Source organism: Nymphaea colorata, chromosome 11 (genome assembly GCF_008831285.2).
Source record: "Nymphaea colorata isolate Beijing-Zhang1983 chromosome 11, ASM883128v2, whole genome shotgun sequence".
Classification (NCBI taxonomy): Eukaryota; Viridiplantae; Streptophyta; class Magnoliopsida; order Nymphaeales; family Nymphaeaceae; genus Nymphaea; species Nymphaea colorata.
Genome location: NC_045148.1, coordinates 6,563,798 through 6,579,731, shown reverse-complemented (window position 1 = coordinate 6,579,731; position 15,934 = coordinate 6,563,798). Strand labels below are relative to the sequence as shown.

At 36.5% G+C, this 15,934-nt stretch overlaps 1 protein-coding gene across 2 annotated transcripts; it reads right to left on the bottom strand.

Annotated features, from left to right (window-relative positions):
• On the bottom strand, positions 1-9,222 carry LOC116264102 (eukaryotic translation initiation factor 3 subunit B-like). 2 transcript variants are annotated; one of them, XM_031644086.2, is made up of 11 exons: positions 8,876-9,222; positions 8,333-8,570; positions 3,577-3,723; positions 2,971-3,099; positions 2,462-2,590; positions 2,215-2,298; positions 2,010-2,134; positions 1,628-1,826; positions 897-1,429; positions 634-742; positions 1-546 (listed from the first exon to the last, which is right to left on the bottom strand). In XM_031644086.2, exons 1-11 carry the CDS (start codon positions 9,037-9,039, stop codon positions 202-204), a joined length of 2,202 nt encoding a protein of 733 aa, XP_031499946.1. In that variant the 5' UTR covers positions 9,040-9,222; the 3' UTR covers positions 1-201. The 2 variants fall into 2 exon arrangements, with proteins under 2 accessions (XP_031499946.1, XP_031499947.1); XM_031644087.2 differs by lacking the exon at positions 8,876-9,222 and adding an exon at positions 8,638-8,859.
• Between the last annotated feature and the right edge of the window lie 6,712 nt (positions 9,223-15,934).

The window sequence follows — 15,934 nt, the reverse complement described above, 5'->3', positions numbered from 1 at the left end:
TAATAAAAGGATTCCCATTAGATTAGATATGCAAAACATCGAGTACTTGTACATTCGATGCTCTCCAGCAAAAAGAAATTCTCAACAGTGATCGAGGCTTTAGCTCGACAGACCTTAAAAGACTATCAAGAAACAAAAGTAGAAATAGACTCAAAACTTCGGACGGCGAGATATCAAGGCAGGGTTCAGTCTTAACTCCTCTTACTCCTGTTCGTCGGCAAAATTAACAATTTCCTCAGTAACATCCAAGATCTCTTCCACCTCCACTTCCTTAGCCTCGTATTCTTCCTCCGCATCACTTGGCTCCCCATCCCGCAAGTCCTGCCGGTATATCTTTTCTTCTTCGTGGAGCTGTTTCCATTCCTTCAGCCATCCATCCCATTCCTCTTGCAGTAGTCTTCTCTTCTCCCTATCCTGCTCATTCAACAACAATGAGACATCCTGATCCTCTGCTTCATACTTCTTACTGTACTTCTTCAAGTTCTTTGAAATTTCCTCCTCTTTCTCTGGTGACAAGAGCGTTGGTGGCCGTGGACGCCATAAGAACTACATCAAGAAAGAAGAGTAAAGAGATGAGCACCAAAGCAAGAACCACCTCACTTCGAACAAGTTTTAATTTTGACTTCGTTTTACCTGGTAAAAGTGGTCTCGTGGTATCCTGTACAACAGCTTGCCATGGAAAGACCAGATATGGAAACCATTCTCCATTTCATGAACAGAAGTAACGGATGTGGCAACATATCTACATAATTGTGGAGTTTAAAGTCAAAGAAAGAAAGATGTATCTGACAGGATTAGATCAAAAATTTTATGCCTAAATGAGAAATTATATGTACATAATATACGCAAACAATCCAGTGAACAGGAACACATGCGTGATCATAAACACAACGCACCTCCCTGTAGGATCCCATTCTACATCAGTTGCCATGAAATGCTCCCCTGTTGCCATGGTCTCAAGCTCATCAACATTGTAAAACTCAAGTTGGCCATTGAAACCCCTCATGCCAGCAAGGATAATGAAGCGGCCTGTAGGAGACCAATACAGAGCATTGGCTTGTTTGCCTTTCAATGTAGTGAGCTTTGAGACACGACCAGTGTGATGAGCAGTTCGCATGGTGTAGAAACTAACATCAGGCCGTGGGCTATCGCCATGGATGACAGCAAATCGGTGACCTTTAGGCTCCCAGGCAAAGGCAATAATTTTGTCATTTTTGTTCTCAAGCTCCAAAACTTCAATTGGAATATCTCGTTCTTTTATGCGAAAGAGCTCAAAGCCAGTATATGTGCTTTTCTTTGTCTTGGTGTATCTGTCAACTTTTACAGCAAGATAGTCACCATTGCTTTGCCAATACATCTTGCAGTCACTAACGCTGAAGAGATTTTTCTGCCTCACCTCCTGTTTCTCAGGAATTTGAAGAAGACTAACCTGAAAAGATAAGTGAAATTGAAGTGAAAAATGAAAGGTTGAAACCTAAAGCAGCTCATGTAAATGAAAGCTTGAGACTGAAAGCAGCCTTGTATCTCATTCACGCTATAAAAGTAATAACTGAAAATAATTGACTCAGCCTGTATCTCATTCATGCTATAAAAATAACCTCTGAAAATAATTGACGTTCTCCCTTACCCTGGCAGGCTGGTTTCCACCACCTCCCTCAGGAACAAACAGCGCCAAGATGGCATCAGTAGGAGACCAACTGAAATCCATAACATTTTCAACCTTAATAGATTTCTTGTCGAGGAGCCCAAAAGTCTCTGTCTCATAGACACTGACTGCATTTTTGCCAATTCTAGCAAAATATTTGGCTTGCCTCCCACCGCTCCATCTGGAAGTAAGATACACGTCAGTGACTCTCTCTCATGCACATGTACACACACACCCATGCACCGCTCTCTCTTTCACACACACACCCCACCTCCATCATCATCACCCTCCAATCCACTTGGAGTCAGGAAAATAGAAATGCCCATGTCGACCAAATCAGCATCAACAGACTTATTTCTATTACCTAAATACAGGCCATGTCACACCAGCTAAACCTCCTGTTCCACCAGTGGCAAACTCATCAGCACGTCCTTTAAACTCTCGCATCACTTTACCAGTTTGCACATCAAAAATGTTGAGCACCACCGTCTTCAGACACAAGTTACACAATTAGTTGACAATTAACAACAATAAAACTCAAGTACTCTCTTAGTTAAAATTTAAATCACCTGTGTATCTCGAGGGTTGCTCGGTTCATGGCTGCTATATGTAACCAAATACTTTTCTCCAGGCGAAAAATCAATAAGGTGAACCTATCATATGAATAGAATGCAACTTTAATCAGCAAACAGAAAGGAACCTTAGGAACGTAAGTAAAAAATGATACATGTCAAGCTGCTCTAAACATAGACAGAAATCAAAATGATAAATAAACTTATAGCAAGATAGATTTTGTTTTTGGAGGACGGAAAGAACCTGAGGATGTGCATATCGCATTAACCGGTTGAACGTCGCAGCGCCTCCCCAAACAGCAGCTCCCTGCCTGTGTACTGTGGCCAAATATGTACCTAGAGGGGACCACTGCACAAACTTCTCTGTCCAGTGCTGCAAAACAAAAGTAAGAAGAACTCTGTGACCAGCATGCCTTGCCATCAAATACCAGGACAATCAAACTTGTGGCATGACAAACCAGCCCTAGATGGAGGGAGAGGCACACAATGGAAACAGAAGAAACCAAAAAAAGAAAAAAAAGATGTTTTAATTCTTGTTACGTGGAAAACAGAAAAATAAAACTTATAATGGAGAAGCATCTCCAACCCATGCATCAGAATTCAGAAGTATACATAAAAAATAAAACCAATAACTAATGCATGAAATCATCCATGTTTACTTGAAAGGGAAAGCATACGAGGAAAAAAAAGGGAATAAGAAAGCCATTGTCAAGTTGAATAGACCTCCGAACAAATGGTTGATACTTCACTTACCCGGCGACTATAGACAAGTTCAGGCTTCAGTTGTCGTGCATCATTCCACAACACCTCAGTGTCCGTGCCAGAACGTATAACAAACTGATCACGGGCTTTTTCATCAGTTAACCATTTCTGTAGGTTTTCCTGTAATAACCAGAACAGAAAATTGAAATTGGTATCCCTGGAAGATGGATAATGAACTTAGCTTCATTTTAGTAACATGTACTTTGATTTGACCCTGTACATTCTGATCGCCAATTTATCAAAGATAGGTAGTTCATTGTACTAGAAGATATGCAAATAACATAAAATATCAATTCCTTGAGAAAGTAAACAAGGAAGATACGATAAACTTGATGAGGTAACGCCCACCAGGTGAAAATACCAGCCCCAGTTGACCAGATCATCTTGCCATAAAAAAAAGCATATTTCCATTAAAATGGTGCCATGAACCCCACGCAAGGAAGCAATATGTGAATAAAACATGAAAAATGTAAAATTTGATTAACAACAAATAGAAAACAAATAACTCAAACATTGGCAGCCATCACCACGTGTAAGGTCAAAAATTTTTGTACCATCAACCACTAAAATAAGCATTTTGTTGTCTTAAAATCTCACCCCAGGTGTATATGGCTTGATTTCAGCAGGAGCCCACTCATCAGGAACTTTCATATATCTATTAAAATCGTCAAACATATTCACGGCAAATATATGTGATCTATCCAGCTTGTAGCCATTTGTCTTCTCCTTAGCTGACTCTGCTTCCTGTTTTGTAAGCATAGAATAAGAGAAAAGGTTATCAATTATATCTAATTCCAACAAAACCACAATATCCTGTAACACTAGAAAATTCCCATGTAGATCAATGCAACAAAATGACATTCAACAGGGAAATAGATGTGGAAAAGATAAAAGGCCAAGGAAAAGTTGATGCAAGACAATGATACTAGTAATTTGTGGAGGAACAAGCAAGACAACAGCCAGTTTATTCCCTATCCTGCACCATTGTTTTTACCATGTGTAATAGAAAAACTTGATTTACAAAGAGTTCAACTGCAATAATTAGTCGTAATTGAGCACCAACAATCTCCAATGTGAAGGAATCACCAAGATCAATGCCTCGTTTGAAATGACTTTAACTGAAATATGTAGGAACAGTTCACCATAACATGTCGAGCAAATAAGGGAGAACAAGCTTTACCAAAGCTGTATGTGCTGCTTGAATCTATGTTACATGGATGCAGTCAATGACTGATGAAAACCACTAGTATGATTAAGTAAACCAATACACATAATTGCATTCTTCATATGCACAGAAAGGTAGTGACAGGAACAAGCATCCAGACCTTAAGTACCCAGCTTTTCCACAGGAAAAGTGAAATTCTGAATACCCATGCTATATGCGCCTGAACAAAGCTAGCAAATGGCAAGCTTATTTGGTACAAGAAAGACCCATAACTGACAGACTAGCTTTGACTAATCATGCATAATAATCAAATGAAGCACCCACAAGGATGACAAATCAACTTCCATATATTAATTGACACAATCATGTACATGCACACGTACACAGCATAAGCACGATTATGTGCACATGCAGATAAAAGCATATTTGTTAATGTATACTATAATAAAAATATTAACAACCATTTAAATCTGTTGTTTCCTTAATATCATTTCAGTTCCGGAGAATCTACAAAACATTGAGAAACTGTCATAAACAAAAGATAAAAGTTATGTTGTTAAAATGCACTTAGGCTCATACCTAAGCTCCCTTAGGCCTTAGGCCCCTAGGCTTGCTACAGGCTGGCTGTTCCTTGGTGACCTGCATTTTAAAAAGCCTTGGGCCATAGCCTGGTCCCTCAGCTCACCTAGGCACTTAACAGCTTCGACTTTTTTTTATTGAACAGCCTAGAATTTTCCATTTTTTATTTTCTTTTTATTCTTCCTCTTCTTTTTTTGCCTCTTCACCTGTCTCAAGCAGATATTTTTCTCTCTTCATGTGACTTGAATTAGTTTCTTCTTCTTCATCTTTTTCTTCTTCATCCTATGTTGTTATGCAGATTTTCTGTTCCTAGTTTTTCTAACATTGCATGTGGCTTGCCTTATAAGTATATAAGTATGCATTAATACACTTATAATTCTAATTACAGTTATAGATAGTTCATATGCTATTACGAATTCAACATCGCTATGTCATTAGGTTTTAAACTTAATAGTTTGCAATTATATATATGTATGTGTGTGTGTGTGTGTGTGTGTGTGTGTGTGTGTGCGCGCCCGCATACATGCATATGTACATACACTAGTTGTCAAAATCAAAAGTTGGACTCAGGTCTGTCAAGACTGTAAAAAGTAAAAATTCTAGTAGGTTGAGCTGGACCAAGTCAATTGAAAAAAATAATTTTTTATACACAAACTTAGTGCTTCACATTTTAGAGCACAGAAAATATATATACAATAAACAGATATTCACATTTTAGAGAAAGAGTATACAGGACAGAAAACATACAGAATTGTAATATATATGAAGACACACTCACACACATATATAGAAAACAGATAATTGTTTAGATTTTCTAGAAATATAAAATACAAAATCATATATAAAAACAAAAATCATATTTGATATTTTAGAAGGACCGCTTTTTTTTAGGAAGGGCCATCACAATGACCAGTAGTTGCCTAGTCCACTAGTTCCACAAACAGGTCCAGCCAACTAGGAGGCAGGGACGAGTCAGCTAACTAGGGACCAACTAGAGACGCTTTTGACAATTACGAATATATATTTGTGTGTGTGTGTGTGTGTGTGTGTCATTTTGACAAATATCATTATTGATTTTTTATCGACAAAATTTTTGTCAGTTTAACATGGAAATTGGACGTTAGCAGGAAAAATTCAACAACTTAAAAAATTTTAAAACAAACAAGAAAATAAATAAATATATATATATATACATATATATATATATATATATATATTTGATTTTTCTACTAATTCTCTTAAGAAAACATTGATAAAAATTCAAATATTATTAACATACTAAAAGAAACCTCAAAAAATGTAATTATATTAAAAATATTTTTTCTGAAAATAGTGCAAAAATGCGACATTCTCATTTCAGCATTTTTCTCAAATATCATGATTTTCCTTCTTCTCATTTTCCTTTCTAAAAGTTTTTGAAAAAAAAAAGGAAATATTTGTGAATGTCAGATATCCTAATACCTTTTTCTTGTTTATTAAAATTATATCAGATAACAGTTTTATGACAGCCAATGTTAAATGGAAGTTGTGATTATGAACCGAGTATTTATTTTCCTTATTTCATAAGGAAGAAAATAGATTAGAAATTATAGGTTATAATAGGCTTTAGATTCTAGAAACTAGAAGTAGAGATTTTGTTAGATGGAAATTAGGAAAATAGAAGATTTCATACGCTCCAAAACATAGTGAAGCACTAACCTTTAAATTGTAAATTTAATAATCTTTTTATGCAACATAATATTATCACCTTTAAATATTAATTATTTTTTATTAAATTTGCTTGTTCAACCTTCTAATTGTGTTAATATTGTCTAATGGGAACGTCAAATGTGAGTGCTATCATGCATTTTAATTAATTAAATAATAGATTCTTTATTGAAAAATAGTTTTGTTGTTAATTTTTAAAATTAATGCCGCATTTTATTGTTTTACCTTCACGTCAAAATGAACTTTTGTGTTAAATGGAGGCAATTCGATGTTTCAAACGTTTTCAATTGTTCCTTAATTGTTTTGATTTGTATAGATTTTAATTGTCCAAGGAGATCCAATTCTCTAACCCCCGAAAGAAACCCTTGCTTCTATTGTCATAAGAACAGAGGGCACGCGCCCAAAGCATGACCTAGCAGCATCTATTTTGTATTATCCTACCACAGCTGCCGACAACTGAAGGATCTTTTTAAACTTTAACCAAAAAAACGAGGGCATCTCAGGGATGTCCCCATGCCCACATTGGACATTCCCCCACTGGCATGTGACATGGCATTTGTGGATTAAGCTAGTTGACACCATTCTTTCTCTTTCCATTATAAATCATATAAATTGCTAAACAAAAATACCAAAATAGATCCCAAAAAATGCAAAATACGAGTACACTATGTCTGAGCCACTTCTTGCACCTGCACTTGTGTCCAGACATGTCAACACAAGTGTTGTGCCCTTCTAGGCATATCCATGTGGCATAGGTATGTGGAGTTATTCTCCACGAACGTTCACCACTCCCCCCATCCCCTTCTCCAAAAGAAAAGTGTGAATACAAATGCAACCATCTGCAATCATCTTCACTAACATTTTTAAAAATCCTTTAAGCAAGTCAATCAATTCTCATTTACTTCAACACTAATCATGCATACTCGTCTTTATTCCTTGTCTGATTTGTGCAACAGAGCCTATGGACCTGTGATAGGAACTACGAAAAATTGTACTGATGTCCAAGTGAAGGAGAGAGATAAAAGTAAAATCATACCGAACCCACTAAAACATAGAACCATCAGGCATAAGTATAGAGTATACACATTCTCTCGGTTTTGATAATAGTGCAATGTTTTGGCAAGAAGGATTCAAATTAGCACAACATTATCATTGTATGAAGTGGCAGCGCAAGATTATGGTGATACATACAAAATTCCAAAATTCATAATAACCAAAAATTCAGGTTCCTGTAATTATGCTGCTGCTTGTGTCAATTTTTTGGACAAAGCATCCTAGAAAAGGAAAAAAGGGAGGGGGAGTCTCCATAGAGTGGGGGGGGGGGCGGGCGGGGGGGCGGGGAGGAGGAGTCTCGATAGAGTCACTTGCAGAGATACTTCCAAGAGCAATATTTTTAACATGAGCCATAGCTACTACTAGAATTTTTCCTAGCTCATCGGGTTTTAAACCAAACTATGTGCCCACAAAATATATCATACAGAAACAAAAGTGAACAAATGATTCTACAAAATTTCACCAAATTCAATAAAAAATAATTAACAAATCTCATAAACTAACCCCTCGTTTGTAGATGGAACAGAATGTGCTCATTCAAGATAAACAAAGATTTCATGAATAACACTCAAACACTACACCTGAAAGAAATCTCGACAGAGCAAGGTGAATTCTTAGAGATTAATTCAAAAGCTACTTCTCCCTAGCTTCCAATGTACAGAATTAAAAATATGCATTATGGATTTGAATAAGAACAAAGTGCACTAGCCTAGCACAAGTGAGATTACTGTATCTTCAATTCTAACACCTTTAACTCTCTTTATCCAAACAAAGTTCTAAGCAGTACAAAGAACTAACTCTATCAGGAAAATTTTCGAGTTTGATCAAACGAAAAGAAAGTGAACACACCTGCTTGCTACTGAACTCGATGAAGCAGTATCCATGAGTCTTCTGGGTATCCTGATTCAAAGGCATCCAGAGACCCTTCTCCTTGATGGTTCCGATCTGCCCAAAAATTTTACGGATGACACCCTCTAGCTTCTCAAACTTGTCGAGGCCGACAACAGGAAGATTATCGACTACAATGACGTTCTCGAACCCAGAATCGAAGTCTAGGTTCTCACTCTCGATCACATCCTCATCATCGCTATCAAAACAAATCGAAATGAATAAAGTTTCATCAATAAAACAGAAACCTTATAAGAGGTACCAACCAGATTAGGTTTTTATTTCCTTCTCCGGAAAGAACTCTCTTTGACTGGCCACAAAGCCGCATATTAGCAGGCCTCCGGTTTGTAGGAACCCTTCAACCTGATTCCCGCCTATCAAGCAGTACTCCAAAGTAGACTTTCCGGCAAGGGACACTCCCCCGTCGGTTTCGGATTCCGTCAGCATAGTAAACATTCGCAAATCGTTACTACCAGTTGGAATTAGAAGGGGTAAACTTGTTACCTTATGATGCCGAAGTTCTCGCCGGGAGGAAGCTGGATGGAATCGAGGTCGACCCTCGAGACGTCAATTTGAGAGGGGTCGATCACCAGGTGGGGCGTAGCAGCAGTAGGCTCCATAGGGCCGCCGAGACTATGCGGACCATTTGATAGCACGTCCGTCGCCATGATTCACTGGTTCGTCTTTCACGTTCTTCCTCTCCCCCCTCTTCTCTGCTTTCTACTTCTTCGTTTTCTCCCAGGGGCCCTAGGGTTAGGGATTTAATTGGACGTCCAGGTGAGAGCGAACAGGTGTGAGCGAACACTACTACACTCGTAGAAGGTTGCTTAATCGCCTTCGGGGTTTTTACACTGGAATTGTCATGTACCATTTTATAGTGTCAAAGCTGTGGCTAATTGAAATTTGTTAGCGCGGAAGTATGGTTGGGAAAACGAAACTTCGTGGTGCTTCTTATTCAATTATAGAATTCTAGAATAAAAATTTTTATTTTTTTTTAAATTAGGATTTATAGAACTTTGATTTGGAAATTATAAGGTGAATCAAAATTACGAATTATGATTACATGTAACAATGGTTTTAATTCATCAGTTCTCCCATTTTATTTGTCAAACACTTTTTAGAATCAAAATTCCCAACTATCAAACATAAAAAAAAAAAAAACTGGAACCAGAATTTTCATTTTAATTCTAGTTTGAGGTGGAATGTGTTTCTATGATTTTAATTCCAAAATCAAAATTCAAGGCTATCAAATGCCTCTTAAAGTAATTTCCATAAAGTATTTAACCCGCTAAGACATCCTCAATCAAGTGTGAAATTGGGTAAAGTTTATTACCAAATAAAAATTTAAAAAAATGAATTCAATCAGCGGACTCTAGATAAAGAGACATGAGGTTGCGTGTACGTCTACACTTGATTTCTAGATAAATTGAATTCATATTCGCCTTATTTTTTTTCTAATTTTATGCATATCAAATGATTTACTTTTTTAAGAGACAAAAATTTTCCTTTTTCTTTTTTTTTTCTCTCTCCCTCATTTCCATTGACAGGTATTTCGGTCTTAAGAAGTGTAAAACTTGTTTTCTGCGTCAACAACAAGAGGTGGATAATCAAACTTGTTTTGTTTTAATTTAATCAGTTGGGCTCGGGCCTGGCCCAAGCCCGGCTCCTTATCGGGCCGAGCCGACCCGATGCCCAGGTTTAGCTATGACAGTGCGGAGGTAGAAGCATGAGATCCCAAGAAACAAAGATTGTCTTAAAAATGCATTACACATATAAACAAAAGAAAAGGCAAAGTTTTCCCATACACCATTCTTCCAATCACCATCCAATCATGTGGTTAACGTGCAACCAAGACAAAAATGCATGGAGTACAAAATATTATACACAAAGTAATTCAACAGGTTAAACTTACATGAGCAAAGAAAAAAATTCTCAAACAAAAAATCCCCTCAATACCACTGACGGACTTGGCAAGAAAAGAAAGATCATGACTATTGAAAGAGATAAAATAGGGAAAATAAAACAGCAAATAAGCTTGCAATGAGATTACTCAAAAAAGCCATAAATTATATGAGCAACAATCCAAACATCTAAACAATAGAAGGTACGAAATAAAACAAGTTACTGTAAAGAAACTAATTAAATTGATTACACGAACTACTCATCAAATGACAACATTAAAGGACATAATAGATTTTTAGGAGATATGCCTCTATAAATAGCCATAAAAACAGAAAATTACCAAAACGAACTTATTATCAAATTTGAAATAAGTACAAAAAAAACTAAATAGCACCCTATGTCACATGGGTGTGTAGTGCGGCCACCGATGCGGGTGCGGCACATCCCAAAAAACCATAGTCGAGGGTTGCAAGGGGATATATATATATATATATATATATATATATATATATATATATATATATATATATATATATTCAAAATGATATTAGGATAGAGAATACAAATAGACTTCAAAGATATTTTCAAAAATGATTTATGCAGATAAATAAAAGAAAAGGCGAAGTGTGTCTATACAGCATTTTCTCAATCATAAGGTTAGATACCATATAAAATGTAATTCAATAGGTTAAACTTACATGAGAAAATATGAAAAAAAAATTGTCAAACAGAAAATCACCCTAATACCACTGATGGACTTCCAAATAAATTAAAGATCATGATTGTTGAAAAAAAAATGAAACAGAATAATCTATATATCAAATAAGCTTGCAATGAGACTACCTATTAAAATTCTTCTGAACCATACTTCACTTGAGATTCTAAAAGTGCGTAAGCTTAATTTAAATCACATTTAAACTTTTTGGATGTGTCGCTTTCATATCTATAAAAGAGCAAATATGGATAAACTTAGTAGTTGAGCTCTTAAATGTGTTTTCATAGGATATTTTATTTCTCAGAAAGGATATAGATGCTATAGTGTGAAAGAAATGTGACTCATAATATCCAAAGATGTTGTATTTGAAGAAAATACACCTTATTTCTGTCGTTCAATACAAGAAAGTCATTTTCAAGGGGGGAGTCTACCCCTACATCAATTGTCTTTGATAAGGCTTGCTGTCATAGAGAGACAATATTGCCAATGATGGACCCATATAGTGAGTTTACCATTATAAGAGACAATCATAGTTTGCCAGAAGCATTGGAAGGGGTTGATATTGAGATTGCAAATATAGATAATCAGATCGACACTCAACCACTACCAATGTTGATAGGAAGGTGACGTTTATCATATAGTAACAAGATCGAAACGTCAAACATGACCTCCTGCTCGATTATTAAATTATGTCACCTTTGCATCTATAAACCATCCTATAGAACACTATGTTGGATACAAGAAAATCGGTTGCAAGCATAGAGCATATATATCTAAAGTCTCTGGTCACACGGAACCAACGACATATGAAGTTGCCAAGAAAAACAACAGTATGGGTAAAAGCCATGAAAGAGGGACATATGAAGTTGCCAAGAAAAACACAGTATGGGTAAAAGCCATGAAAGAGGAACTCAATGCCTTGCGTAAAAACAAAACTTGGGAAGTTGTCATACCACCTTCAGGAAGAAAGGTTGTTGGGTGCCGATGGGTATTCAAAATAAAACACAGAAATGATGGAATTATTGAAATATACAAGGCCAGACTTGTAGCAAAGGTGTACAGGCAAGCAGAAGGCTTAGATTATAAGGAGACCATTGCACCTGTCGCAGATGAATATAGTCAGGGTGATGCTATCTATATCATGTAACCATAATTGCTCCCTACATCAACTAGATGTTAAAAATGGCTTCCTTCAAAGGGATCTAGAAGAATAAGTCTATATGAACCTTCCCGACATTCTGAAGAAGCAAATAGGGTGTGCAAGTTTCGCAAGGCTATTTATAGGTTGAATCAATTTCCAATAGCATGGCACTATCATTTGAGCAATTCTTTTGGGACAACAAGAGTTTATGAGAAGCAACACAAATAACTCCTTATTTGTTAAACAAAAAAATAACAAGTTCATTGTCGTGTTAGTATATGTGGATAATATTATATTGACAGGGGATTGACATGAATCTTGGAAACCAAAGAATTAATCCATAAACCTTTGACATAAAGGATTTAGGAAAGCCCCACTACTTTTTTGGGTATTGAAATCACAAAATCAAAGATGGGTCTAATACTATCTCAATGAAAATATACTTGGATTTGCTTAAAAGTGCATGAAAAATTGGATGCAAACCAGCAGAAACACCAATTGAAGTCGGTCAAAAAACTGATGCCACTTAGGACGATCTAGTCATCAACAAAGAAGGCTACTAATGACTAGTAGGAAAGCTCATATATCTAACTATTATTGTACTAGATATAATCTATGTAGTCAACATTACTAGCCAATGTATGCACGCTCTTATATAAAGCATCATTGAAAAATCATCAATTGTATTCTACAATACCTAACAAAGGCACCAGGATAGGGCGGATGGTATAAAAGGAATGAACATCATCAAATTCAAGGATTCACTAATGCCAAGGGCAAGCAATTCTGATAGAATATCTACAACTGGCTATTGTGTGTTTGTATGAAGAAATATGGTGTCTTGGAAAAGCAAGACAAGGACTGTAGTGGCCATATCAAGTGTCAAAACAGAATATCGTGCCATGACAATTGCAACTAGTGAGCTTAACTTGGATCAGAACCCTTATATTAGAGTTTGGTTTACTAGTTTAGCATCTTATACCTTTACATTGTGATAACTAGGTTGCCATATATATTGCAGCAAATTTAGTACTTCACCAAAGAACCAAATAAATAGAGATTGATTGTTACTATATTCGAGAAAAAGTGCGGAAAGCTGAAATATCTACTCCTTACACCCATAGCTCAGATCAATTAGCATGTGGATTTACTAAGGGCCTAAGTCAATAATTACATCATAAACTCCTTAGCAAGTAGGGATGTGTTTACATCTAAACCCCACTTGAGGGGGAATGTTGAAGAATGGAGTTACAGTATTTAACTCCCGCACATTAATCCCGTACGATTGTGTGTATCGTAGGAGAGCTCTCAGATTGGAAGCTGACCTATTGCCTTGTTACCGCTTTCCTTTAATGTTCTTTGGTTAATTGTATTGCCTTGTAGAAACCATCGTCTTGAGCGATTCTCAACAGAACCCTCTTGCTTTTTGTTATGTGTAGTTGTATTTTCCTTTACACACAGTAATGAAAAACAACTCGAGGTGTGCAGTTTTCCTGTCGTGGATGTAGGTATGAATGACTGAACCACGTTAAAATCTTGTTTTCTCTTTTCTTTGATTCTCTACGGCAGCCTAGACCTTGAGGGCATGCAAGCAAGAATTCTCAGCTCTTCTCCGGGCAATGGTCGTTGATCTTTCCTTCATCCAGAGCTTCCGTAGCTGGCAAACAACTCTCCAACCATGATACCAACCTGGGGTTCGGGGCATAGAGGATTATAGCTGCAAGCAAATAAAATGGATATAACACAGAGAGGAATGCTTTGAAACATACCGTTCTAGCATAGTTGATGCAATTCAAAGGAATGATGTGAAGCATGAGGAAAATACTTTACAAAACGAAGTGAATTTCCCTGTAACAATGGTGTGACTGCATAACAAGAAGGATGTCAATTAGATAACATGCAAAACGGACTACAAACTTGAAATCCGTCCCCAAAATTGGTTAGATGTTGTAATACCTTCAAATTAAGATCTTACCAAATCTGATCCATTCATTTCTAAAGATGGCTTTTACAAAAACAATGAGAAAAACCGCTGCTTACTACCAGCAAAAGCCTCTTAAAGTTATTCTAGATTGTTGAATCCTTTGATGCCGACTATAGCTGTTGATGAAATCCACAAAGTTTTTTTTTTTTTTTTAGTAGAGAAAAACATTCAAATGGGTTGCTTATCTTTGAAGTTCGCATCTATTTTTTCTTTTCCCTCAGGCTTCGATTAGTCCATCCTTATTCTTCCCCACTAAGCGAGCTCATAGGGTTAAACTTAGGTAAATAGTACTGTCTTTCAACGGGAAGGAACAGGTTTTAAAGAGGAAACGATGAAATAGCATGGCAGAGAAATACTTTTTTAAGGAAATTTACAAAAGGTCGCCAACTTAGTGATAAGAAAAGCATGCGCAACTTTGAATTTTTTTAGCTCATGTGTCCCTGAATTAGTATACTCGAACGTGAGATTATTTTTTTCACCCCCTTGAGAAGCTGATAGTAGTTTGCAGAATACACTTTTGGAAAGATTCTGCTCAGGCAGTTCTACTGAGCTGTTAACCACAATGAAATAGAAAAACATAATTGATTTATCTCGAAAGTGCAAATATCAGCCACCATCAAGCAATACATTTGAAGGATGGATTTGCCTTTGCGCATAAGTTACAGATGAATTTGGAGAAATCCTTCTCTTCTCTATTTCTTTTGTGAAGGTATATGCTGAACCAACATGTGACCCAATTGGAGTACTGTCTTGATCAGCAAAGCAAGCTATGAGGATCACATCTGCATCTTTTAATTCAAAAATACATTCCAGAAGACAATTCAACAATAATTCAACAACTAGTATGGCTAGATAGTACGATGCTAATGATATGTGCTTCATGTAAGTCCTAGTGCTGTTAAAACCGCTAAGTCTATATTTGGGAACTGTTGGTTGGGGGACATGGAACCTGATTTCTAAACCTAATAAAATGTTCATTAGCGTCAATGATATCTACCGTCTATGAGACTGCATATTACGTTAATATTATAATAGTTTTTAGGAATATAATTTGGATTGAGTGATTTAATCATAAAAGCAGGCATGATTTGTCCAAAAAATTATAGGGCATTGTGGACCATGGTTCTTTGTCATTCTTGACAACTAGAAACGTTTATACGAAAAAAGTATTTATTGAACAAAATGATCTATGTGCATTTGAAAAAAAATTGAGAAATGTTTGGCACCCACAAACATCAGCAAGGAAAATGTATTCTTTAGGTAAATTCTTTATGTAACGCTTCTTGACAAGCTGATCCTGTAATCATCATATGAAAAGTGCAAGAAAAGAGTTCAATGATTTTCATATTTACTTTTGTGTTAACTATTAGAATCAGGTCCATATCTTGTATAATTTACGTTCACCAACAATCTTTTGAAATTTTTTGAAAAAAAAAAATTGAAGAAGTTGATTTTCAATTTTCCTTCGAGATACAATGAAATGTAAGGGCTAATGGCACAAGTGCCAACCCCAACTTAGCGATTGTAAGGGTAAAAACAGTAAAATTTCTACTAATAGGTACCATACAGTCGAGAGTAAGGGAATATTAAATCCACAATAGGAAGCAGTATGTGACATTTCAAAAAATAATATTATATACGTTTTCTTCGCTCGCCAGACTTTCAGTTGCGCCTTTGGGCCCCCGTCTCCTGCTGCTCTGTTTTAAGGCGGTTCCCTTCGCGCTCTTGCATGCTGAGAGTTAGCTCAGGCGAGGCAGACGTTCTTCTCCATCCTTGCGTATTCCCTTCGAAACTCGGCCTTCTCTTTCACCCTGTTTGTGT